The sequence below is a fragment of the Dendrobates tinctorius genome, unplaced genomic scaffold (assembly GCF_039654945.1).
Source record: "Dendrobates tinctorius isolate UK_male_01 unplaced genomic scaffold, ASM3965494v1 ptg000096l, whole genome shotgun sequence".
In the NCBI taxonomy this organism is placed as follows: domain Eukaryota; kingdom Metazoa; phylum Chordata; class Amphibia; order Anura; family Dendrobatidae; genus Dendrobates; species Dendrobates tinctorius.
Genome location: NW_027361764.1, coordinates 2118290 through 2146232, shown reverse-complemented (window position 1 = coordinate 2146232; position 27943 = coordinate 2118290). Strand labels below are relative to the sequence as shown.

Below are 27943 nucleotides of genomic sequence, written 5' to 3'. Positions count from 1 at the left end.
TCTGCCGTGCTTCTCCGCGCACGCTCCGCTCCTGCCTTGCGCTCTGCCGTGCTTCTCCGCGCACGCTCCTGCCTTGCGCTCTGCCGTGCTTCTCCGCGCACGCTCCGCTCCCGCCTTGCGCTCTGCCGTGCTTCTCCGCGCACACTCGGCTCCTGCCTTGCGCTCTGCCGTGCTTCTCCGCGCACACTCGGCTCCTGCCTTGCGCTCTGCCGTGCTTCTCCGCGCACGCTCCGCTCCTGCCTTGCGCTCTGCCGTGCTTCTACGCGCACGCTCCGCTCCTGCCTTGCGCTCTGCCGTGCTTCTCCGCGCACGCTCCTGCCTTGCGCTCTGCCGTGCTTCTCCGCGCACGCTCCGCTCCCGCCTTGCGCTCTGCCGTGCTTCTCCGCGCACACTCGGCTCCTGCCTTGCGCTCTGCCGTGCTTCTCCGCGCACACTCGGCTCCTGCCTTGCGCTCTGCCGTGCTTCTCCGCGCACGCTCCGCTCCTGCCTTGCGCTCTGCCGTGCTTCTCCGTGCACGCTCCGCTCCTGCCTTGCGCTCTGCCGTGCTTCTACGCGCACGCTCCTGCCTTACGCTCTGCCGTGCTTCTCCGCGCACGCTCCGCTCCCGCCTTGCGCTCTGCCGTGCTTCTACGCGCACGCTCCTGCCTTGCGCTCTGCCGTGCTTCTCCGCGCACGCTCCGCTCCCGCCTTGCGCTCTGCCGTGCTTCTCTGTGCCCTGCTTTGCTCCATATCCGCCATACGTGCTCCAGTGTACTCGTCCTGTGCCCCACGTGTCCCTGGGTCCACGCCGTACACGCTCCTGCAGACACACTCGTGTCTCCTGTGACACGCACGCCGTCCACACTCCGCCCCCTATGACGTCACCCGCAGCGCCGTCTTCCTTCCTGTTTTGTTCGTGTACAATAAAGTTTGCTTTCCAGGGGGCGGAGCCTCCGTACAATATGGCGGCCTCCATGGTGTGTCGGGTGTGGGGGCGCCGCTCGGGTATCTGGGGGGTCTGCTCTCGGGCTGTGTCCTCCGGGGTCTCCGGGTCATGTTGTCAGGATTCCCAGGGTTCCCCGGGGGCACAGTCACGTGACGGCGGGTATCGGGGGGCGCGGTATATCGGGGCTCTGCTGGGGGCGGGGCTCGGTTTGTGGAGTTGGCGGCGGGTAGAAGCGGCCAAACCGGTGACCCCTTCCCCTGACGCCCCGCACTCTGAGCCCCCGAACCCCCGGAAAGCCTTCAACTTTATTGCAGATGTGGCCGAGAAGTGCAGCCCGGGGGTGGTGAATATCGAGACCCTGGGGAGGTGAGTGGGGGCTGCCGAGGTGGGGGAGATACCGAGATACCGGGGGGGGCTATCAAGCTACTGGGGGGCTATTGACCTGCTGTGGGAGGCTACTGGGGTGGCTACCGAGCTACTGGGGTGGCTACTGAGCTACTGGGGGGGCTACCGAGCTACTGGGGGGGCTACCGAGCTACTGGGGGGCTACTACCGAGATACCGGGGGGGCTACCGAGCTACTGGGAGGCTATTGACCTGCTGTGGGGGGCTGCCGAGCTACTGGGGGGGCTACCGAGCTACTGGGGGGCTACTGAGCTACTGGGGGGGCTACCGAGCTACTGGGGGGGCCTACCGAGCTACTGGGGGGGCCTACCGAGCTACTGGGGGGGCTACCGAGCTACTGGGGGGGCTACCGAGCTACTGGGGGGGCTAATGAGCTACTGGGGGGGCTACCGAGCTACTGGGGGGGGCTGCCGAGCTACTGGGGGGGCTAATGAGCTACTGGGGGGCTACTGAGCTACTGGGGGGGTTAATGAGCTACTGGGGGGGGCTACCGAGCTACTGGGGGGGCTACTGAGCTACTGGGGGGGCTACCGAGCTACTTGTGAGGCTACAGAGATATTTGTGGGTCTGTCAAGACACCGGGGGGCTACCCGACATACTGTGGAGGCAACCGAGACACCGTGGGGGCTACCGATACATTGAGGTGCTACCAAGACACCGTGGCGCTACTGAGATGCTTGAGAGGCTTCCAAGATGGGGGGGGGGGGGGGCACTGACAAACTAGGAGGGGGGACTTCTGAGATACTAGGGATGTTACCAAGATACGGGGGGGGGTTATGAGATACAGCGGTGGCCTACTGAGACACCAGGGGAAGAACCTAACGAGTCAGCGGGGGACCCCGAGACACTGCATGGGACTGCTGGGTTGACACGGGACCCCGAGACATAGAGCGGCCGGTCTGGGGCCCCTGAAGCACTAGACCCTATGATGAGCCGGACCATCAACATCCCAAACCGAGGGAAGTTACGTGATCCCATGTGTGTGGCCTCGGACCTCAGTGGCACCTGACTGTGACGTCACATCGACCCCCAGATATTTTCTGTCACCCCATATCCCAGGATTTGACTTGCACCCCCACATTACAAGTTACACCTTCCAGTGAACACTGTGGAGCCAAAAGTGCCCAGAAACACCCCCCAGACCAGACCCCACTCACCCGACCCTTGTAGCATGTTTTGGGTGCAATGTCATGGGGGTCTCTGATATGTGGGGTTTTGTGACCCCGCAGGCATCCGTTCACTGGGCGAGAGGCTGTAATTTCCAGCGGCTCCGGGTTCCTGGTGTCAGCAGACGGGCTGATCGTCACCAACGCCCACGTGGTGGCTAATAAGAGGCGGGTGAGGGTGCGACTGCACAACGGGGACACGTACGAGGCGGTGGTCTGCGCACTGGACCCCATACAGGACATCGCCACAGTCCGCATCACTCCGAAGGTAAGCTGCTCCTGAATGATGAGACTGGTGCGTGTCCCCCCAATAATAAGAGACTGGTGCGCGTCCCCCAATAATGAGAGACTGGTGCTCACCCCTCCAATAATGAGAGACTGTGGCCTGCGGGGTGGTTCTTGGTCCTTCCCCCACCTGCGGGGTGAATCGTGGTCCTTCCTCCCCACCTGCATGATGGCTCGCAGTTCTCCCTTATGCATAGTGGCTTGGGGTCCTTCCCATGCCTGCATGGTGGCTCTTGATTCTGGAGGTCCTTCTGCTTATGTGGTGGCTCGCGGTTCTTCCCCCGCTTGCGTGGTGGCTCGTGGTTCTTCCCCTGTTTGCGTGGTGGCTCGCGGTTCTTCCCCCGCTTGCGTGGTGGCTTGAGGTCCTTCCCCCGCTTGCGTGGTGGCTTGAGGTCCTTCCCCCGCCTGCGGGGTGGCTAGTGATTCTTCCTACGCCTGCATAGTGGCTCGGGGTCCTTCCTCATCTGTGGGGTGGCTCGTGGTCCTTCCTACACCTGCGTAGTGGCTCGTGATCCTTCCCCCGCCTGCGGGGTTGCTCGTGGTCCTTCGACTGCCTGTGTGGTGGCTCGCGGTCCTCCTGCCTGCGTGGTGGCTGAAGGTCCTTTTCCTCCTGCGTGGTGGCTGAAGGTCCTTACCCCGCTTGCGTGGTGGCTCGCGGTCCTTCTCCCGCTTTTGTGATGGCTTGCGGTTCTTCATCCGATTGCATGGTGGCTCGCGGCTCTTACCCCGCTTGTGTAGTGGCTTGCGGTTCTTCGGCTCGCAGTCCTTCTACTGCCTGCGTGGTGGCTGGAGGTCCTTCCTCCGCTTGCATGGTGGCTTGAGGCTCTTCTCCTGCCTGCAAGCTAGCTCGTGGCTCTTCCCACGCCTGCATAGTGGCTCGTGGTCCTTTCCACGCCTGCATAGTGGCTTGGGGTCCTTCCCATGCCTGCATAGTGGCTGGCGGTCCTTCGCCCATCTGCGTGGTGGCTCGCGGTTCTTCTGCCTGTATGGTGGCTCACAGTTCTCGTGGTGGCTGGAGGTCCTCTGCTTGCATAGTGACTCGGGGTCCTTCCCCAATCAGTGGGGTGGCTCGTGGTCCTTCCCACACCTGCATAGTGGCTCATGGTTCTTCTCCCGCCTGTGTGGTGGCTGGAAGTCCTTTTCCTGCTTGTGTGGTGGCTCGCGGTCCTTCTCCCGCTTGTGTGGTGGCTTGCGGTTCTTCATCCGCTTGCGTAGTGGCTCATGGTTCTTCCCCCGCTTGCGTAGTGGCTCGCGGTCCTTCAACTGCCTGCATGGTGGATCGCGGTTCTTCCCACGCCTGCGTGGTGGCTCATGGTCCTTCTCTCGCCTGCGTGGTGGCTGGAGGTCCTTCCTCAGCTTGCATAGTGGCTTGAGCCCCTTCCCCCCGCCTGCGGGGTGGCTCGCGGTTCTTCCCATGCCTGCATAGTGGCTGGGGGTCCTTCTCTCGCCTGCGGGATAGCTCGCAGTCCTTCTCCCGCCTGCGCGGTGGTTGTAGGTCCTCCCGCCTGCGGGGTGGCTCGCGGTCCTTCTCCCGCCTGCGTGGTGGCTGGAGGTCCTTCCCTCACTTGCGTGGTGGTTAGGGGTTCTTCCCCCGCTTGCGTGGTGGTTAGGGGTTCTTCCCCCGCTTGCGTGGTGGTTCGGGGTTCTTCCACCACTTGCAGGGTGGCTCGCGGTCCTTCCCTCGCCTCTGCAGTAACATGTGGACCCTGATTTGTTGCCCTTGTCGCCTTTGCAGGGTCCACTGCACCCTCTGCCTCTCGCTTGCTCCTCGGATGTTAGACAGGGAGAGTTTGTTGTTGCCATGGGAACACCGTATCTGCTGCGGAACACCATCACCTCCGGGATTGTCAGCTCTGTGCAACGCGGGAGTCGGGAGCTCGGACTCTCCAATAAGGACATGGACTTCATCCAGACGGATGCCATCATAGATGTGAGTGCCACCTGGGGGCGCCGCTGATCGGACCCGGACATGTCAGCAGCATCGGGGGAGGGATTTACACTGGTGATGTCTGAAGCTGATCAGCCTCCTAACCACATATCTCCTTCACTCACAGGTTGGAAACTCTGGAGGCCCCCTGGTCAATCTGGTGAGAATAATCTGTGGGATTACACGGGCATATCACACACCAAGCAACATATTACACTCTGTATGTCACACACCAAGCGGAATATTACACGCTGCATATCACACACCTAGCGGCATATTACACTCTGCATATCACACACCGAGCAACATATTACACTCTGTATATCACACACCAAGCGACATATAACACACCGAGCTACATATTACACTCTGCATATCACACAACGAGCAACGTATTACACTCTTGATATCACACACCGAGCAGCATATTACACTCTGTATATCACACACCGAGCGGCATATTACACTATGTATATCACACACTAAGCGGCATATTACACTCTGTATATCACACACCAAGCAACATATTACACTCTGTATGTCACACACCAAGCGGCATAATACACGCTGCATATCACACACCGAGCAAAGTATTACACTCTGTATATCACACACCAAGCGGCATATTACACTCTGCATATCACACACCGAGCGGTATATTACACTCTGCATATTACACTCTACATATCACAACTTGAGCAACATATTACACTCTGTATAACACACACCGAGCAACATATTACACTCTGTATATCACACACCGAACGACCTATTGCCCTCTGCATATCACATACCGAATGACCTATTACACTCTGCATATCACACACCGAGCAGCATATTACACTCTGTATATCACACACCAAGCGGCATATTACACTCTGTATATCATACACCGAACGACCTATTGCACTCTGTATATCACGCACCGAATGACCTATTACACTCTGTATATCACACACCGAGCAACATATTACACTCTGTATATCACACACCGAACGACCTATTGCCCTCTGCATATCACATACCGAATGACCTATTACACTCTGCATATCACACACCGAGCAGCATATTACACTCTATATCACACACCAAGCGGCATATTGCACTCTGTATATCATACACCGAATGACCTATTGCACTCTGTATATCACACACCGAATGACCTATTGCCCTCTGTATATCACACACCGAATGACCTATTACACTCTGCATATCACACACCGAGCAGCATATTACACTCTGTATATCACACACCAAGCGGCATATTACACTCTGTATATCACACACCGAACGACCTATTACACTCTGCATATCACACACCGAGCAGCATATTACACTCTGCATATCACACACCGAGCAGCATATTACACTCTGTATATCACACACCAAGCGGCATATTACACTCTGTATATCACACACCGAATGACCTATTACACTCTGCATATCACACACCGAGCAGCATATTACACTCTCTATATCACACACCAAGCGGCATATTACACTCTGTATATCACACACCGAACGACCTATTGCACTCTGTATATCATACACCAAGCGGCATATTGCACTCTGTATATCACACACCGAATGACCTATTACACTCTGCATATCACACACCGAGCAGCATATTACACTCTGTATATCACACACCAAGCGGCATATTACACTCTGTATATCATACACCGAACGACCTATTGCACTCTGTATATCATACACCAAGCGGCATATTACACTCTGTATATCACACACCAAATGACCTATTACACTCTGCATATCACACACCGAGCAGCATATTACACTCTGTATATCACACACCAAGCGGCATATTACACTCTGTATATCACATACCGAATGACCTATTACACTCTGCATATCACACACCGAGCAGCATATTACACTCTGTATATCACACACCAAGCGGCATATTACACTTTGTATATCACACACCGAACGACCTATTACACTCTGCATATCACACACCGAGCAGCATATTACACTCTGCATATCACACACCGAGCAGCATATTACACTCTGTATATCACACACCAAGCGGCATATTACACTCTGTATATCACACACCGAATGACCTATTACACTCTGCATATCACACACCGAGCAGCATATTACACTCTGTATATCACACACCAAGCGGCATATTACACTCTGTATATCATACACCGAACGACCTATTGCACTCTGTATATCATACACCAAGCGGCATATTACACTCTGTATATCACACACCGAATGACCTATTACACTCTGCATATCACACACCGAGCAACATATTACACTCTGTATATCACACACCAAGCGGCATATTACACTCTGTATGTCACACACCAAGCGGCATATTACACTCTGTATATCATACACCGAATGACCTATTACACTCTGCATATCACACACCGAGCAGCATATTACACTCTGTATATCACACACCAAGCGGCATATTACACTCTGTATATCACATACCGAATGACCTATTACACTCTGCATATCACACACCGAGCAGCATATTACACTCTGTATATCACACACCAAGCGGCATATTACACTCTGTATATCACACACCGAACGACCTATTACACTCTGCATATCACACACCGAGCAGCATATTACACTCTGCATATCACACACCGAGCAGCATATTACACTCTGTATATCACACACCAAGCGGCATATTACACTCTGTATATCACACACCGAATGACCTATTACACTCTGCATATCACACACCGAGCAGCATATTACACTCTGTATATCACACACCAAGCGGCATATTACACTCTGTATATCATACACCGAACGACCTATTGCACTCTGTATATCATACACCAAGCGGCATATTACACTCTGTATATCACACACCGAATGACCTATTACACTCTGCATATCACACACCGAGCAACATATTACACTCTGTATATCACACACCAAGCGGCATATTACACTCTGTATATCACACACCAAGCGGCATATTACACTCTGTATATCACACACCGAATGACCTATTACACTCTGCATATCACACACCGAGCAGCATATTACACTCTGTATATCACACACCAAGCGGCATATTACACTCTGTATATCATACACCGAACGACCTATTGCACTCTGTATATCATACACCAAGCGGCATATTACACTCTGTATATCACACACCGAATGACCTATTACACTCTGCATATCACACACCGAGCAACATATTACACTCTGTATATCACACACCGAGCAGCATATTACACTCTGTATATCACACACCAAGCGGCATATTACACTCTGTATATCATACACCGAACGACCTATTGCACTCTGTATATCATACACCAAGCGGCATATTACACTCTGTATATCACACACCAAATGACCTATTACACTCTGCATATCACACACCGAGCAACATATTACACTCTGTATATCACACACCAAGCGGCATATTACACTCTGTATATCACACACCAAATGACCTATTACACTCTGCATATCACACACCGAGCAACATATTACACTCTGTATATCATACACCAAGCGGCATATTACACTCTGTATATCACACACCAAATGACCTATTACACTCTGCATATCACACACCGAGCAGCATATTACACTCTGCATATCACACACCGAGCAGCATATTACACTCTGTATATCACACACCAAGCGGCATATTACACTCTGTATATCACACACCGAATGACCTATTACACTCTGCATATCACACACCGAGCAGCATATTACACTCTGTATATCACACACCAAGCGGCATATTACACTCTGTATATCATACACCGAACGACCTATTGCACTCTGTATATCATACACCAAGCGGCATATTACACTCTGTATATCACACACCGAATGACCTATTACACTCTGCATATCACACACCGAGCAGCATATTACACTCTGTATATCACACACCAAGCGGCATATTACACTCTGTATATCATACACCGAACGACCTATTGCACTCTGTATATCATACACCAAGCGGCATATTACACTCTGTATATCACACCAAATGACCTATTACACTCTGCATATCACACACCGAGCAGCATATTACACTCTGTATATCACACACCAAGCGGCATATTACACTCTGTATATCACATACCGAATGACCTATTACACTCTGCATATCACACACCGAGCAACATATTACACTCTGTATGTCACACACCAAGCGGCATATTACACTCTGTATATCATACACCGAATGGCCTATTACACTCTGTATATCACACACCGAATGACCTATTGCCCTCTGTATATCACACACCGAATGACCTATTACACTCTGCATATCACATACCGAGCAGCATATTATACTGTGGATATCACACACCGAGCAACATACAGTCATATGTAAAAGTTTGGGCACCCCTATTAATGTTAACCTTTTTTCTTTATAACAATTTTGGTTTTCGCAGCAGCTATTTCAGTTTCATATATCTAATAACTGATGGACTCAGTTATATTTCTGGATTCAAAAGAGGTTTATTGTACTAACAGAAAATGTGCAATCTGCATTTAAGCAAAATTTGACCAGTGCAAAAGTATGGGCACCTCAACATAAAAGTGACATTAATATTTCGTAGATCCTCCGTTTGCAAAAATAACAGCCTCTAGTCGCTTCCTGTAGCTATTAATGAGTTCCTGGATCCTGGATGAAGGTATTTGTGACCATTCCTGTTTACAAAACAATTCCAGTTCAGTTAAGTTTGATGGTTGCCGAGCATGGACAGCCCGCTTCAAATCATCCCACAGATGTTCAATGATATTCCGGTCTGGTGACTGGGATGGCCATTCCAGAACATTGTAATTGTTCCTCCGCATGAATGCCTGAGTAGATTTGGAGCGGTGATTTGGATCATTGTCTTGCTGAAATATCCATCCCCTGCGTAACTTCAACTTCGTCACTGATTCTTGCACATTATTGTCAAGAATCTGCTGATACTGAGTTGAATCCATGCGACTCTCAACTTTAACAAGATTCCCAGTGCCGGCATTGGCCACACAGCCCCAAAGCATGATGGAACCTCCACCAAATTTTACTGTAGGTAGCAAGTGTTTTTCTTGGAATGCTGTGTTTTTTAGCCTCCATGCATAACGCCTTTTTGTATGACCAAACAACTCAATCTTTGTTTCATCAGTCCACAGGACCTTCTTCCAAAATGTAACTGGCTTGTCCAAATGTGCTTTTGCAGACCTCAGGCGACTCTGTTGGTGGCGTGCTTGCAGAAACGGCTTCTTTCGCATCACTCTCCCATACAGCTTCTCCTTGTGCAAAGTGCGCTGTATTGTTGACCGATGCACAGTGACACCATCTGCAGCGAGATGATGCTGCCGGTCTTTGGAGGTGGTCTGTGGATTGTCCTTGACTGTTCTCACCATTCTTCTTCTCTGCCTTTCTGATATTTTTCTTGGCCTGCCACTTCTGGGCTTAACAAGAACTGTACCTGTGTTCTTCCATTTCCTTACTATGTTCCTCACAGTGGAAACTGACAGGTTAAATCTCTGAGACAACTTTTTGTATCCTTCCCCTGAAAAGCTATGTTGAATAATCTTTGTTTTCAGATCATTTGAGAGTTGTTTTGAGGAGCCCATGATGCCACTCTTCATAGGAGAATCAAAAAGGAGAACTACTTGCAAGTGGCCACCTTAAATACCTTTCCTCATGATTTGATACACCTGGCTATGGAGTTCAAAGCTCAATGAGGTTACAAAACCAATTTAGTGCTTCAGGAAGTCAGTAAAAAGTAGTTAGGAGTGTTCAAATCAAGAAAATGATAAGGGTGCCCATACTTTTGCACCGGTCAAATTTTGTTTAAATGCAGATTGCACATTTTCTGTTAGTACAATAAACCTCATTTGAATCCAGAAATATAACGGAGTCCATCAGTTATTAGATATATGAAACTGGAATAGCTGCTGCAAAAAACAAAATTGTTATAAAGAAAAAAGGATAACATTAATAGGGGTGCCCAAACTTCTACATATGACTGTATTACACTCTGTATGTCACACACCTAGCAGCATATTACACTCTGCTTATCACACCCCGAGCGGTATATTACACTCTGCTTATCACACCCCGAGCAACATATTACTCTCTGCATATCACACACCTAGCGGCATGTTACTCTCTGCATATCACACACCTAGCGGCATGTTACACTCTGCATATCACACACCGAGCAACGTATTACTCTCTGCATATCACACACCTAGCGGCATATTACACTCTGCATATCACACTCTGTCATGATATGTATTTTTCCCCAATACTTTGCAATGTCTTGTGTGTACCTGTAACAATATGTTTCCTTCCCCCATTGCCTGTGTCTCTGGGACTATAATGTAATTATGTAAGTAACCTGTCTCCTTTTCACAAGACTTGTGTATCTAGACCATAATTGAATTCAGGCTTGGGTCAACACAGCTAGGGGAATCACCATTGTTCTCAGCAGGGGGAGGACTCACAATACACATCCTCGTAGACACAGCGGTGCCTTGCTGTGGGCCAAACCATTGCATAGGAGGAGTGGAACCCTCCTCCACTACACACATGGGCTGATCCAGGAGCAGAGACACTAGATCCCTGTGCAACTCAGTCAGATGTGAGTTGGATGCTGAAAGAGAAGGGCGAGGCTGTCTGAGGAAGCCTCGGCCTTAGTGTGATCGTGGCGGATTTCTGGGACTCTAAAAAGACTATGGTTTTGTGATCTGGCACAAGGATTGTCGGGAGGTGCCCCCGAATCAGTTTCCTGTGGACTTATTTTGGGACACTGCAATTTACCTTCGTGTTGTTCCTGTGTTCTGGTCAATAAATCTGTTGGATCGTTCCCAGGCCTGTTGTCCCTCCTTGCTCTGGAGAATACTCCCGTCACACACACCTAGCGGCATATTACACTCTGCATATCACACACCTAGCGGCATATTAACACTCTGCATATCACACACCGAGCAACATATTACACTCTGTATATCACACACCAAGCGGAATATTACACTCTGCATATCACACACCGAGCAACATATTACACTCTGTATATCACACACCAAGCGACATATAACACACCGAGCTACATTTTATACTCTGCATATCACACAACGAGCAACGTATTACACTCTGGATATCACACACCGAGCGGCATATTACACTCTGTATATCACACACCAAGCAACATATTACACTCTGTATGTCACACACCAAGCGGCATAATACACGCTGCATATCACACACCGAGCAACGTATTACACTCTGTATATCACACACCAAGCTGCATATTACACTCTGCATATCACACACCGAGCGGTATATTACACTCTGCATATTACACTCTACATATCACACCCCGAGCAACATATTACACTCTGTATATCACACACTAAGCGGTATATTACACTCTGCATATCACACACCGAGCAACATATTACACTCTGTATATCACACACCGAACGACCTATTGCCCTCTGCATATCACATACCGAATGACCTATTACACTCTGCATATCACACACCGAGCAGCATATTACACTCTGTATATCACACACCAAGCGGCATATTACACTCTGTATATCATACACCGAATGACCTATTGCCCTCTGTATATCACATACCGAATGACCTATTACACTCTGCATATCACACACCGAGCAACATATTACACTCTGTATGTCACACACCAAGCGGCATATTGCACTCTGTATATCATACACCGAACGACCTATTACACTCTGTATATCACACACCGAACGACCTATTGCCCTCTGTATATCACACACCGAATGACCTATTACACTCTGCATATCACACACCGAGCAACATATTACACTCTGTATATCACACACCGAGCGGCATATTACACTCTGTATATCATACACCGAACGACCTATTGCACTCTGTATATCACACACGGAATGACCTATTACACTCTGTATATCACACACCGAACGACCTATTGCCCTCTGTATATCACATACCGAATGACCTATTACACTCTGTATATCACACACCGAATGACCTATTGCCCTCTGTATATCACATACCGAACGACCTATTACACTCTGCATATCACACACCGAGCAGCATATTACACTCTGTATATCACACACCAAGCGGCATATTGCACTCTGTATATCACATACCGAATGACCTATTACACTCTGCATATCACACACCGAGCAGCATATTACACTCTGTATGTCACACACCAAGCGGCATATTGCACTCTATATCACACACTAAGCGGCATATTACACTCGATATATCATACACCGAATGACCTATTGCACTCTGTATATCACACACCGAACGACCTATTGCCCTCTGTATATCACACACCGAATGACCTATTACACTCTGCATATCACACACCGAGCAGCATATTACACTCTGTATATCACACACCGAGCGGCATATTACACTCTGTATATCATACACCGAACGACCTATTGCACTCTGTATATCACACACCGAATGACCTATTACACTCTGTATATCACACACCGAACGACCTATTGCCCTCTGTATATCACATACCGAATGACCTATTACACTCTGTATATCACACACCGAACGACCTATTGCCCTCTGTATATCACATACCGAACGACCTATTACACTCTGCATATCACACACCGAATGACCTATTACACTCTGTATATCACACACCGAACGACCTATTGCCCTCTGTATATCACATACCGAATGACCTATTACACTCTGCATATCACACACCGAGCAGCATATTATACTGTGGATATCACACACCGAGCAACATACAGTCATATGTAAAAGTTTGGGCACCCCTATTAATGTTAACCTTTTTTCTTTATAACAATTTTGGTTTTCGCAGCAGCTATTTCAGTTTCATATATCTAATAACTGATGGACTCAGTTATATTTCTGGATTCAAATGAGGTTTATTGTAATAACAGAAAATGTTTAACCTGCATTTAAACAAAATTTGACCAGTGCAAAAGTATGGGCACCTCAACATAAAAGTGACATTAATATTTCGTAGATCCTCCTTTTGCAAAAATAACAGCCTCTAGTCGCTTCCTGTAGCTATTAATGAGTTCCTGGATCCTGGATGAAGGTATTTGTGACCATTCCTGTTTACAAAACAATTCCAGTTCAGTTAAGTTTGATGGTCGCCGAGCATGGACAGCCCGCTTCAAATCATCCCACAGATGTTCAATGATATTCAGGTCTGGGGACTGGGATGGCCATTCCAGAACATTGTAATTGTTCCTCTGCATGAATGCCTGAGTAGATTTGGAGCGGTGTTTTGGATCATTGTCTTGCTGAAATATCCATCCCCTGCGTAACTTCAACTTCGTCACTGATTCTTGCACATTATTGTCAAGAATCTGCTGATACTGAGTTGAATCCATGCGACCCTCAACTTTAACAAGATTCCCGGTGCCGGCATTGGCCACACAGCCCCAAAGCATGATGGAACCTCCACCAAATTTTACTGTGGGTAGCAAGTGTTTTTCTTGGAATGCTGTGCTTTTTAGCCTCCATGCATAACGCCTTTTTGTATGACCAAACAACTCAATCTTTGTTTCATCAGTCCACAGGACCTTCTTCCAAAATGTAACTGGCTTGTCCTAATGTGCTTTTGCATACCTCAGGCGACTCTGTTTGTGGCGTGCTTGCAGAAACGGCTTCTTTCGCATCACTCTCCCATACAGCTTCTCCTTGTGCAAAGTGCGCTGTATTGTTGACCGATGCACAGTGACACCATCTGCAGCGAGATGATGCTGCCGGTCTTTGGAGGTGGTCTGTGGATTGTCCTTGACTGTTCTCACCATTCTTCTTCTCTGCCTTTCTGATATTTTTCTTGGCCTGCCACTTCTGGGCTTAACAAGAACTGTACCTGTGTTCTTCCATTTCCTTACTATGTTCCTCACAGTGGAAACTGACAGGTTAAATCTCTGAGACAACTTTTTGAATCCTTCCCCTGAAAAGCTATGTTGAATAATCTTTGTTTTCAGATCATTTGAGAGTTGTTTTGAGGAGCCCATGATGCCGCTCTTCATAGGAGAATCAAAGAGGAGAACTACTTGCAAGTGGCCACCTGAAATACCTTTTCTCATGATTTGATACACCTGGCTATGAAGTTCAAAGCTCAATGAGGTTACAAAACCAATTTAGTGCTTCAGGAAGTCAGTAAAAAGTAGTTAGGAGTGTTCAAATCAAGAAAATGATAAGGGTGCCCATACTTTTGCACCGGTCAAATTTTGTTTAAATGCAGATTGCACATTTTCTGTTAGTACAATAAACCTCATTTGAATCCAGAAATATAACTGAGTCCATCAGTTATTAGATATATGAAACTGAAATAGCTGTTGCAAAAAACAAAATTGTTATAAAGAAAAAAGGATAACATTAATAGGGGTGCCCAAACTTCTACATATGACTGTATTACACTCTGTATGTCACACACCAAGCGGCATATTGCACTCTGTATATCATACACCGAACGACCTATTGCACTCTGTATATCACACACCGAATGACCTATTACACTCTGTATATCACATACCGAATGACCTATTACACTCTGCATATCACACACCGAGCGGCATATTACACTCTGTATATCACACACCGAGCGGCATATTACACTCTGTATATCACACACCGAGCAGCATATTACACTCTGTATATCACACACCGAACGACCTATTGCCCTCTGTATATCACACACCGAATGACCTATTACACTCTGCATATCACACACCGAGCAGCATATTACACTCTGTATATCACACACCAAGCGGCATATTACACTCTGTATATCACACACCGAACGACCTATTACACTCTGCATATCACACACCGAGCAGCATATTACACGCTGCATATCACACACCAAGCGGCATATTACACTCTATATCACACACCGAGCAGCATATTACACTCTGTATATCACACACCAAGCGGCATATTACACTCTATATCACACACCGAGCAGCATATTACACTCTGTATATCACACACCAAGCGGCATATTACACTCTATATCACACACCGAGTAGCATATTACACTCTGTATATCACACACCAAGCGGCATATTACACTCTGTATATCACACACCGAATGACCTATTACACTCTGCATATCACACACCGAGCAGCATATTACACTCTATATCACACACCGAGCAGCATATTACACTCTGTATATCACACACCAAGCGGCATATTACACTCTGTATATCACACACCGAATGACCTATTACACTCTGCATATCACACACCGAGCAGCATATTACACTCTATATCACACACACCAAGCGGCATATTACACTCTGTATATCATACACCGAGCAGCATATTACACTGTATATCACACACCAAGCGGCATATTACACTCTGCATATCACACACCGAGCAGCATATTACACTCTGTATATCACACACCAAGCGGCATATTACACTCTGTATATCACACACCGAATGACCTATTACACTCTGCATATCACACACCGAGCAGCATATTACACTCTGTATATCACACACCAAGCGGCATATTACACTCTGTATATCACACACCAAGCGGCATATTGCACTCTGTATATCACATACCGAATGACCTATTACACTCTGCATATCACACACCGAGCAACATATTACACTCTGTATATCACATACCGAATGACCTATTACACTCTGCATATCACACACCGAGCAGCATATTACACTCTGTATATCACACACCAAGCGGCATATTACACTCTATATCACACACCAAGCGGCATATTGCACTCTGTATATCACATACCGAATGACCTATTACACTCTGCATATCACACACCGAGCAACATATTGCCCTCTGCATATCACATACCGAATGACCTATTACATTCTGCATATCACACACCGAGCAGCATATTACACTCTGTATATCACACACCAAGCGGCATATTACACTCTGTATATCATACACCGAACGACCTATTGCACTCTGTATGTCACACACCAAGCGGCATATTACACTCTGCATATCACACACCGAGCAACATATTACACTCTGTATGTCACACACCAAGCGGCATATTGCATTCTGTATATCATACACCGAATGACCTATTGCACTCTGTATATCACACACCGAATGACCTATTACACTCTGTATATCACACACCGAACGACCTATTGCCCTCTGTATATCACACACCGAATGACCTATTACACTCTGCATATCACACACCGAGCAGCATATTACACTCTGTATATCACACACCAAGCGGCATATTGCACTCTGTATATCACACACCGAATGACCTATTACACTCTGTATATCACACACCGAATGACCTATTACACTCTGTATATCACACACCGAGCGGCATATTACACTCTGTATATCACACACCGAGCAGCATATTACACTCTGTATATCACACACCGAACGACCTATTGCCCTCTGTATATCACACACCGATTGACCTATTACACTCTGCATATCACACACCGAGCAGCATATTACACTCTGTATATCACACACCAAGCGGCATATTACACTCTGTATATCACACACCGAACGACCTATTACACTCTGCATATCACACACCGAGCAGCATATTACACGCTGCATATCACACACCAAGCGGCATATTACACTCTATATCACACACCGAGCAGCATATTACACTCTGTATATCACACACCAAGCGGCATATTACACTCTATATCACACACCGAGCAGCATATTACACTCTGTATATCACACACCAAGCGGCATATTACACTCTATATCACACACCGAGCAGCATATTACACTCTGTATATCACACACCAAGCGGCATATTACACTCTGTATATCACACACCGAATGACCTATTACACTCTGCATATCACACACCGAGCAGCATATTACACTCTATATCACACACCGAGCAGCATATTACACTCTGTATATCACACACCAAGCGGCATATTACACTCTGTATATCACACACCGAATGACCTATTACACTCTGCATATCACACACCGAGCAACATATTACACTCTATATCACACACACCAAGCGGCATATTACACTCTGTATATCATACACCGAGCAGCATATTACACTGTATATCACACACCAAGCGGCATATTACACTCTGCATATCACACACCGAGCAGCATATTACACTCTGTATATCACACACCAAGCGGCATATTACACTCTGTATATCACACACCGAATGACCTATTACACTCTGCATATCACACACCGAGCAGCATATTACACTCTGTATATCACACACCAAGCGGCATATTACACTCTGTATATCACACACCAAGCGGCATATTGCACTCTGTATATCACATACCGAATGACCTATTACACTCTGCATATCACACACCGAGCAACATATTACACTCTGTATATCACATACCGAATGACCTATTACACTCTGCATATCACACACCGAGCAGCATATTACACTCTGTATATCACACACCAAGCGGCATATTACACTCTATATCACACACCAAGCGGCATATTGCACTCTGTATATCACATACCGAATGACCTATTACACTCTGCATATCACACACCGAGCAACATATTGCCCTCTGCATATCACATACCGAATGACCTATTACATTCTGCATATCACACACCGAGCAGCATATTACACTCTGTATATCACACACCAAGCGGCATATTACACTCTGTATATCATACACCGAACGACCTATTGCACTCTGTATGTCACACACCAAGCGGCATATTACACTCTGCATATCACACACCGAGCAACATATTACACTCTGTATGTCACACACCAAGCGGCATATTGCATTCTGTATATCATACACCGAATGACCTATTGCACTCTGTATATCACACACCGAATGACCTATTACACTCTGTATATCACACACCGAACGACCTATTGCCCTCTGTATATCACACACCGAATGACCTATTACACTCTGCATATCACACACCGAGCAGCATATTACACTCTGTATATCACACACCAAGCGGCATATTACACTCTGTATATCACACACCGAATGACCTATTACACTCTGCATATCACACACCGAGCAGCATATTACACTCTGCATATCACACACCGAGCGGCATATTACACTCTGTATATCACACACCGAGCAGCATATTACACTCTGTATATCACACACCGAGCAGCATATTACACTCTGTATATCACACACCGAGCAGCATATTACACTCTGTATATCACTCACCGAGCAGCATATTACACTCTGTATATCACACACCGAGCAGCATATTACATTCTGTATTTCACACACCGAGCAGCATATTACACTCTGTATTTCACACACCGAGCAGCATATTACACTCTGTATATCACACACCAAGCAGCATATCACACACCGAGCGGCATATTACACTCTGTATTTCACACACCGAGCGGCATATTACACTCTGTATATCACACACCGAGCGGCATATTACACTTTGTATATCACACACCGAGCGGCATATTACACTCTGCATTTCACACACCGAGCGGCATATTACACTCTGTATATCACACACCGAGCGGCATATTACACTCTGTATATCACACACCGAGCAGCATATTACACTCTGTATATCACACACCGAGCAGCATATTACACTCTGTATATCACACACCGAGCAGCATATTACACTCTGTATTTCACACACCGAGCAGCATATTACACTCTGTATTTCACACACCGAGCAGCATATTACACTCTGTATTTCACACACCGAGCAGCATATTACACTCTGTATATCACACACCAAGCAGCATATCACACACCGAGCGGCATATTACACTCTGTATTTCACACACCGAGCGGCATATTACACTCTGTATATCACACACCGAGCGGCATATTACACTCTGTATATCACACACCGAGCGGCATATTACACTCTGTATATCACACACCGAGCGGCATATTACACTCTGTATTTCACACACCGAGCAGCATATTACACTCTGTATATCACACACCAAGCAGCATATTACACTCTGCATATCACACACCGAGCGGCATATTACACTCTGTATTTCACACACCGAGCGGCATATTACACTCTGTATATCACACACCGAGCGGCATATTACACTCTGTATATCACACACCGAGCGGCATATTACACTCTGTATATCACACACCGAGCGGCATATTACACTCTGTATATCACACACCGAGCGGCATATTACACTCTGTATATCACACACCGAGCAGCATATTACACTCTGCATATCACACACCAAGCGGCATATTACACTGCATATCCCACACCGAGCGGCATATTGCACTCTGCATATCACACACCGAGCAGCATATTACACTCTGCATATCACACACCAAGCGCTGTATATCACACACCGAGCAACATATTACACTCTGCATATCACACACCAAGCGGCATATTACACTCTGCATATCCCACACCGAGCGGGATATTACACTCTGTATTTCACACACCGAGCGGCATATTACACTCTGCATATCACACACCAAGCGGCATATTACACTCTGTATATCACACACCGAGCGGCATATTACACTCTGTATATCACACACCGAGCGGCATATTACACTCTGTATTTCACACACCGAGCGGCATATTACACTCTGTATATCACACACCGAGCGGCATATTACACTCTGCATATCACACACCGAGCGGCATATTACACTCTGTATATCACACACCGAGCGGCATATTACACTCTGTATTTCACACACCGAGCGGCATATTACACTCTGTATATCACACACCGAGCGGCATATTACACTCTGTATATCACACACCGAGCGGCATATTACACTCTGCATATCACACACCGAGCGGCATATTACCCTGTATATCACACACCGAGCAGCATATTACGCTACACTGGCTGCCCATGGGCTATGAAAATGAAGTATGACCCCCATATTCAACATGTCACCCACTTCGGCCTTCATCGTTTCAGGTTGTCTGAGTGGAGTGGCTACCCATGTGTTGACATGATGCTGGACCAAGGGGGTTCAACCAGGCCGACTCTTGAACTGGGAGCCATATGTTCCGAGCAGATGTGTTAATTGCTGCTTATGTGATGGATCAAGCCGCTCCCCCGATGGGACATCCGTTACCCCCATTCCTCTTTTGGATTCCACTAATAAGTCCGGGATTTGGTCCAGATCTGGGTCATCTAAAGGGGAACAAGGGGGTCATCCCTTTCCTCATAAGCTTTTAGCCTGTTAAGGCTTGATCCAAGGCCACGGTGTAGTCAGTCTCCCCACATCGCCTGGTTATGGTGAACAGACCTGCCCACATGGCTTGCAGCTTGTTTTTTGCGTTCTAGAACCATCTGTCCATGGGTAAATTCTCGGATTCTGGCAGTTCGGTTGTAACACCGTTGTTGCCTTTCTGTGGGATACTTCTAAATTCCCATGGGCTAAGGCCATGAGGTACCTCATCTCCTAAACTTTTGGACATACTCTAGATCCAACGGCCTTCATATTTTTCGGCCATACAGCAATTCAAAAGGAGAGAACCCGGTACAATCCTGCTGCACCTCCCGGTAGGTGAACAGGAGCTGCTGCAGTTGTTTTCCCTTCCCCATGACAGCACCGCACATGAGAGATGGCATCCGCCCCCAGGAAACCTGTGGCAGAGACAAAAGAAGGGGGCGGCACCTCTCTCCCCAGTTTGGTTTCCTGCAGGCGGATGCCTGGGGCAGAGCACGTACCTCCGGAGGGATCCCCCTCTGACGATAGCCGATCCGGAGGCCGAGGTCCACGGGGAGGGAGGAAGCAGCGGGGCGCGGTAGTGCGCGCCTGTCATCCCAGCGTCTGGGGAGCTGCAGCGCGTGTTCCTTCCCCGCTGGACTCCCCGGCGGCCGCTCCTGTTGGGAGGCTGGGCCGGGGGAGGCGTGTCCACCACGACACTGGCGCCGACTGAGTGGAGACGACTTCTGGTCACGCCGGAAGTGACGTCACATGCCGGGGGAGACGGTGTGCTGGGCACTTCCGGGAGGGAGTGGTTCCAGAAGCACACACCGCTCCTCCATATAAATGAAATGGGGCGCAGGGTGCCACCGGTGCTTGCAGGCTGTGTATGACTGCTCCTGTTGGGGCAGCAGAGCCAGGACCATCAACTGATTGAAAAGCGGCAAGTTCTCTGGATGGCAGACCCAGAGGCCGAGATGCGCGCACCAGAGGAAGAACCGCAGGCTACAGGGGTACCCAGAGGGTTCGGGTGAGTGCCTTTGTAAGGCAATGCATGGTATTAACGACTGGCCTCTGTCATGTCTCTCTTTAGGGAAAGGCCACATCAAAACAAAAAAATAAGGAATGTGCGTTATGCAAAAAGGCCCTAACCAAAACTTATGATAAGCGACTCTGTCGCTCTTGCATTAAGAAAACAGTGGCCAAAGAGTCACCATCCCTATTTCAAAGCATTAAATCTATGATCCGGGATCAAGGAAAGACAACCGTACAAGATGAGCTAAAGGAGCATAGCTCCGTCGCAACCCCAACTTCACCCCCACCTCCTCCTCCTACCGATATTGCTGCCGATATAGACTCAGAGGAAGAGCAGGGGGAAGTAGGCCCCTCTGATAACGCAGACCTGGACTCCAGACGAGGAAGAAGGGCGTCCTTACTTTCTATCCGAAGACATCGGAAAGTTACTCAAACTTGTAAGGTCCACCATGGGGCTTGAAACACCTAAAGAGCCGCGGTCTATTCAAGATTCCTTGTTTAGTAATCTCGAGGGGAAAAAACGCAGAGTTTTTCCCTTTCATGATAACCTGCTAAATCTAATTAAAAGGGAATGGAAAAAGCCCAACAAAAAGATGTCCATACCACAGGCGCTCAAACGTAAATAGCCGTTCGACGAAGAGGTATGCGAAAAATGGGAAAAAGCTCCCAGACTGGATGCTGCCATTGCTAGTACCTTTAGGGGGATTGCACTGCCATTTGAGGACATGGGCGCCTTAAAAGATCCCCTCGAGAAAAAAGCTGATGGATTTCTAAAATCTGCTTGGGAGGCGTCAGCATGGTCGTTTAAAGCGGGGGTAGCCGCCACTTGCACAGTGCGTGCTATGGTCAAGTGGTTGGAGGAATTAAGTGAGCAAATAAAAAATGCCCAAGGGAGACACTGGTGGAAGCAATACCTTCCCTACAGAAGGCAGCGGGATTCCTGGCTGACGCAGTAGATTCCGTCAGAGGTGCCGCCGCCCGTGCATGCGACCTTCAAATTCAGATCGCAGAGCACTTTGCTTAAAAAATTGGACAGCAGACTTCCAATCAAAAGTCAAACTCTGTGCCGTCCCTTGTGAGGGTCAGTACCTATTTGGTAAAGCATTGGACGAAATTTTAGAGAAGGCGTCAGATAGGAAGAAATGGTTCCCACCCCCCTTCCCTAGGCGCCGTTGGACTGAAGCTCACTCGTCCTTTCGTGGATCAGGGAATAGAGGGAGCCGAGGTCGGCCGGACGATAGGGCCATATGGGGCAGACCCTGGAGAGAAAGGATTCCTCTTCAGTAAGGCCACCCCAAAATCTGATACTAAACAATGAAGCCAGAATACTGGTGGGGGGAAGGATCCGGTTTTTTGTCCATCAGTGGGTAGCATTACCCGCCTCAAAGTGGGTAACCGACCTGTTATCCGAAGGCCTGCGACTAAACTTCCTTAGCTTTCCGCCGCAGAGAAGAAAAATGACCCAGGTGGCCAAAAAAAATCAGGTCATGCTAGAAAAGGAGGTTCAACTCCTCATACAAAAAGAGGTACTAATAAGGGTACCACACCATCAAATAGGGAAAGGGTTCTACAGCACTCTGTTCCTCACGCCAAAACCAGATGGGTCACTAAGAACAATATTCAACCTGAAGGTCTTGAACCAATACATCAGAACAAAAAAGTTCCAAAATGGGGACCTTAAGGTCAGCAGTGAAGCTACTCGACCCGGGCTGCTACATGGCAGTAATAGATCTCACCGACGCCTATTACCACGTGCCAATATGGGGGTAACATCAGCAATTCCTAAGATTGGTAGTGGAGATCGCTCAAGTCCCCACTCATCTCCAATATCAGTGCCTCCCCTTCGGGGTGTCAGTAGCCCCTCGTATATTTACAAAAATTATCGGGGAAGTGGCGTCCTTTGTAAGAAGGAAAAACATACTATTAGTGCCCAATTTTGACGATTTCCTCGTCGTAGCTAACGACGAACAAAGTTGCGAGAAGGCGGTCACGGCGGTTCTAGAAATATTAACCAGGCTAGGCTGGATAATAAATCTAAAAAAGTCCAGATTAGCTCCAGTTCAGACGCAGGAATTCCTTGGAATTCAGTTGGACTCATTAAAGCAACAATGCATTCTCCCAGAAAGGAAAATTGGGGCTATCCAACAAAAGATGCAACCTGGCCAAGCCATGTCAATAAGAGGTGCAATGTCACTCCTGGGCACCTTGACAGCAACAATCCCAGCGGCCCGGTGGGCACAAGCCCACACAAGAGAACTACAGTGGCAGATCCTATCCGAAGAAGGGAAGGGTCCTTACAACCTAAATCGGAATATCATTTTCTCACCTCAGGTTCAGAAATCGTTAAAATGGTGGCTGAGCACCGGAAAACAGAGCAGTACCCTGGACTATTCAAAACGCGATGGTGCTGACCACGGACGCAAGTGGTCCCCAACCTTTTTTGCACCAGGGCTCGGCTTCAAGCAAGACCATTCTTCCATGGCCCGCCACGGCGGGGATGGAGGTGTGACAGGGGCGGTGCTTTGGTCATAAGGGGGCGGGGCTATGGACGCGGTTGTAGTTTAGCCGTGCATCCTGTATATATGGTTCTGCTCCCACTCTCCCATCCTTGTATACATGGGTCTGCTCCCACTCTCCCATCCTTGTATACATGGCTCTGCTCCCACTCTCCCATCCTGTATACATGGCTCTGCTCCCACTCTCCCATCCTGTATACATGGCTCTGCTCCCACTCTCCCATCCTGTATACATGGCTCTGCTCCCACTCTCCCATCCTGTATACATGGCTCTGCTCCCACTCTCCCATCCTGTATACATGGCTCTGCTCCCACTCTCCCATCCTGTATACATGGCTCTGCTCCCACTCTCCCATCCTGTATACATGGCTCTGCTCCCACTCTCCCATCCTGTATACATGGCTCTGCTCCCACTCTCCCATCCTTGTATACATGGCTCTGCTCCCACTCTCCCATCCTTGTATACATGGCTCTGCTCCCACTCTCCCATCCTGTATACATGGCTCTGCTCCCACTCTCCCATCCTGTATACATGGCTCTGCTCCCACTCTCCCATCCTGTATACATGGCTCTGCTCCCACTCTCCCATCCTGTATACATGGCTCTGCTCCCACTCTCCCACCCTGTATACATGGCTCTGCTCCCACTCTCCCATCCTGTATACATGGCTCTGCTCCCACTCTCCCATCCTGTATACATGGCTCTGCTCCCACTCTCCCATCCTGTATACATGGCTCTGCTCCCACTCTCCCATCCTGTATACATGGCTCTGCTCCCACTCTCCCATCCTGTATACATGGCTCTGCTCCCACTCTCCCATCCTGTATACATGGTTCCGCTCCCACTCTCCCATCCTGTATACATGGCTCTGCTCCCACTCTCCCATCCTGTATACATGGCTCTGCTCCCACTCTCCCATCCTGTATACATGGCTCTGCTCCCACCCTCCCATCCTGTATACATGGCTCTGCTCCCACTCTCCCATCCTGTATACATGGCTCTGCTCCCACTCGCCCATCCTGTATACATGGCTCTGCTCCCACTCTCCCATCCTGTATACATGGCTCTGCACCCATTCTCCCACCCTGTATACATGGCTCTGCTCCCACTCTCCCATCCTGTATACATGGCTCTGCTCCCACTCTCCCATCCTGTATACATGGCTCTGCTCCCACTCGCCCATCCTGTATACATGGCTCTGCTCCCACTCGCCCATCCTGTATACATGGCTCTGCTCCCACCCTCCCATCCTGTATACATGGCTCTGCTCCCACTCTCCCATCCTGTATACATGGCTCTGCTCCCACTCGCCCATCCTGTATACATGGCTCTGCTTCCACCCTCCCATCCTGTATACATGGCTCTGCTCCCACTCGCACATCCTGTATACATGGCTCTGCTCCCACTCTCCCATCCTGTATACATGGCTCTGCTCCCACCCTCCCATCCTGTATACATGGCTCTGCTCCTACTCTCCCATCCTGTATACATGGGTCTGCTCCCACCCTCCCATCCTGTATACATGGCTCTGCTCCCACTCTCCCATCCTGTATACATGGCTCTGCTCCCACTCTCCCATCCTGTATACATGGCTCTGCTCCCACTCTCCCATCCTGTATACATGGCTCTGCTTCCACCCTCCCATCCTGTATACATGGCTGTGCTCCCACTCTCCCATCCTGTATACATGGCTCTGCTCCCACTCTCCCATCCTGTATACATGTCTCTGCTTCCACTCTCCCATCCTGTATACATGGCTCTGCTCCTACTCTCCCATCCTGTATACATGGCTCCGCTCCCACTCTCCCATCCTGTATACATGGCTCTGCTCCCACTCTCCCATCCTGTATACATGGCTCTGCTCCCACTCTCCCATCCTGTATACATGGCTCTGCTCCCACTCTCCCATCCTGTATACATGGCTCTGCTCCCACTCTCCCATCCTGTATACATGGCTCTGCTCCCACTCTCCCATCCTGTATACATGGCTCTGCTCCCACTCTCCCATCCTGTATACATGGCTCTGCTCCCACTCTCCCATCCTGTATACATGGCTGTGCTCCCACTCTCCCATCCTGTATACATGGCTGTGCTCCCACCCTCCCATCCTGTATGCATGGCTCTGCTCCCACCCTCCCATCCTGTATACATGGCTCTGCTCCCACCCTCCCATCCTGTATACATGGCTCTGCTCCCACTCTCCCATCCTGTATACATGGCTCTGCTTAGAATCATAGAATCGTAGAGTTGGAAGGGACCTCCTGGGCCATCTGGTCCAACCCCCTGCTCAAAGCAGGATTCGCTAAATCATCCCAGTCAGATGTCTGTCCAGCCTCTGTTTGAAGACTTCTATTGAAGGAGAACTCACCACTTCTCGTGGCAGCCTGTTCCACTCATTGATCACTCTAACTGTCAAAAAGTTTTTTCTAATATCTAATCTGTGTCTCCTCCCATTCAGTTTCATCCCATTGCTTCTAGTCTTTCCTTGTGCAAATGAGAATAAAGTTGATCCTTCTACAATGTGACAGCCCTTGAGATATTTGTAGACAGCTATTAAGTCTCCTCTCAGTCTTCTCTTTTGCAAACTAAACATTCCCAAATCCTGCAACCTTTCCTCATAAGACGGTTTGCAGACCGGTCACCATTCTGGTCGCTCTTTTCTGAACTTGCTCCAGTTTGTTGATGTCTTTTTTAAAATGTGGTGCCCAAAACTGGACACAATATCCAGATAAGGTCTGACCAAAGAGGAGTAGAGGGAAATAATGACTTCGCGTGATCTAGACTGTATGCTTCTGTTAATACATCCTAGAATTGCATTTGCCTTTTTTGCTGCTGCATCACACTGTTGACTCATATTCAGTCTGTGATCTATTAGTATACCCAAGTCTTTTTCACATGTGCTGTTGCTTAGCCCTATTCCTCCCATTCTGTGTATGCTTTTTTCATATTTATTGCCCAGATGTAGTACTTTGCATTTCTCCCTGTTAAAAACCATTCTGTTTGTTGCTGCCCACTTCTCCAGTTTATTTATATCTTTTTGAATCCTCTCTCTCTCTTCTCTAGTATTAGCTATCCCTCCTAGCTTTGTGTCATCAGCAAATTTAATCAGTTTACCCTCAATTCCTTCATCTAAATCGTTGATAAAGATGTTGAACAATACAGGGCCCAGGACAGAGCCCTGTGGTACCCCACTTGAGACATTCTTCCAACTGGATGTGCAGCCATTTACGACCACTCTTTGGGTCCGATCACTAAGCCAGTTATGAATCCACCTAACAGTTGCCTTGTCCATTCCATACTTAGTCATTTTTTCAATAAGGATTGTGAGAGACTTTGTCAAATGCTTTGCTGAAGTCAAGATATACTATATCTAAAGCATTTCCTTGATCCACCCAATCAGTGATTCCGTCATAGAAGGAAATTAAGTTAGTCTGACATGACTTATTAGTTACAAACCCATGCTGACTC

At 48.2% G+C, this 27943-nt stretch overlaps 1 protein-coding gene across 2 annotated transcripts in view; it reads left to right on the top strand.

Annotated features, from left to right (window-relative positions):
* The first annotated feature begins 919 nt into the window (after positions 1-919).
* The window catches only part of HTRA2 (HtrA serine peptidase 2), a 64389-nt gene continuing 37365 nt past the window's right edge, over positions 920-27943 (top strand). Inside the window, exons 1-4 of one of the 2 annotated variants that reach the window (XM_073586844.1) lie at positions 920-1291; positions 2559-2763; positions 4516-4710; positions 4835-4867. In XM_073586844.1, the coding sequence (XP_073442945.1) occupies positions 942-1291; positions 2559-2763; positions 4516-4710; positions 4835-4867 (783 nt within the window). In that variant the 5' untranslated portion in view covers positions 920-941. The remainder of the gene's footprint in view (positions 1292-2558; positions 2764-4515; positions 4711-4834; positions 4868-27943) is intronic. The other variant, XM_073586845.1, reaches the window with a different exon arrangement.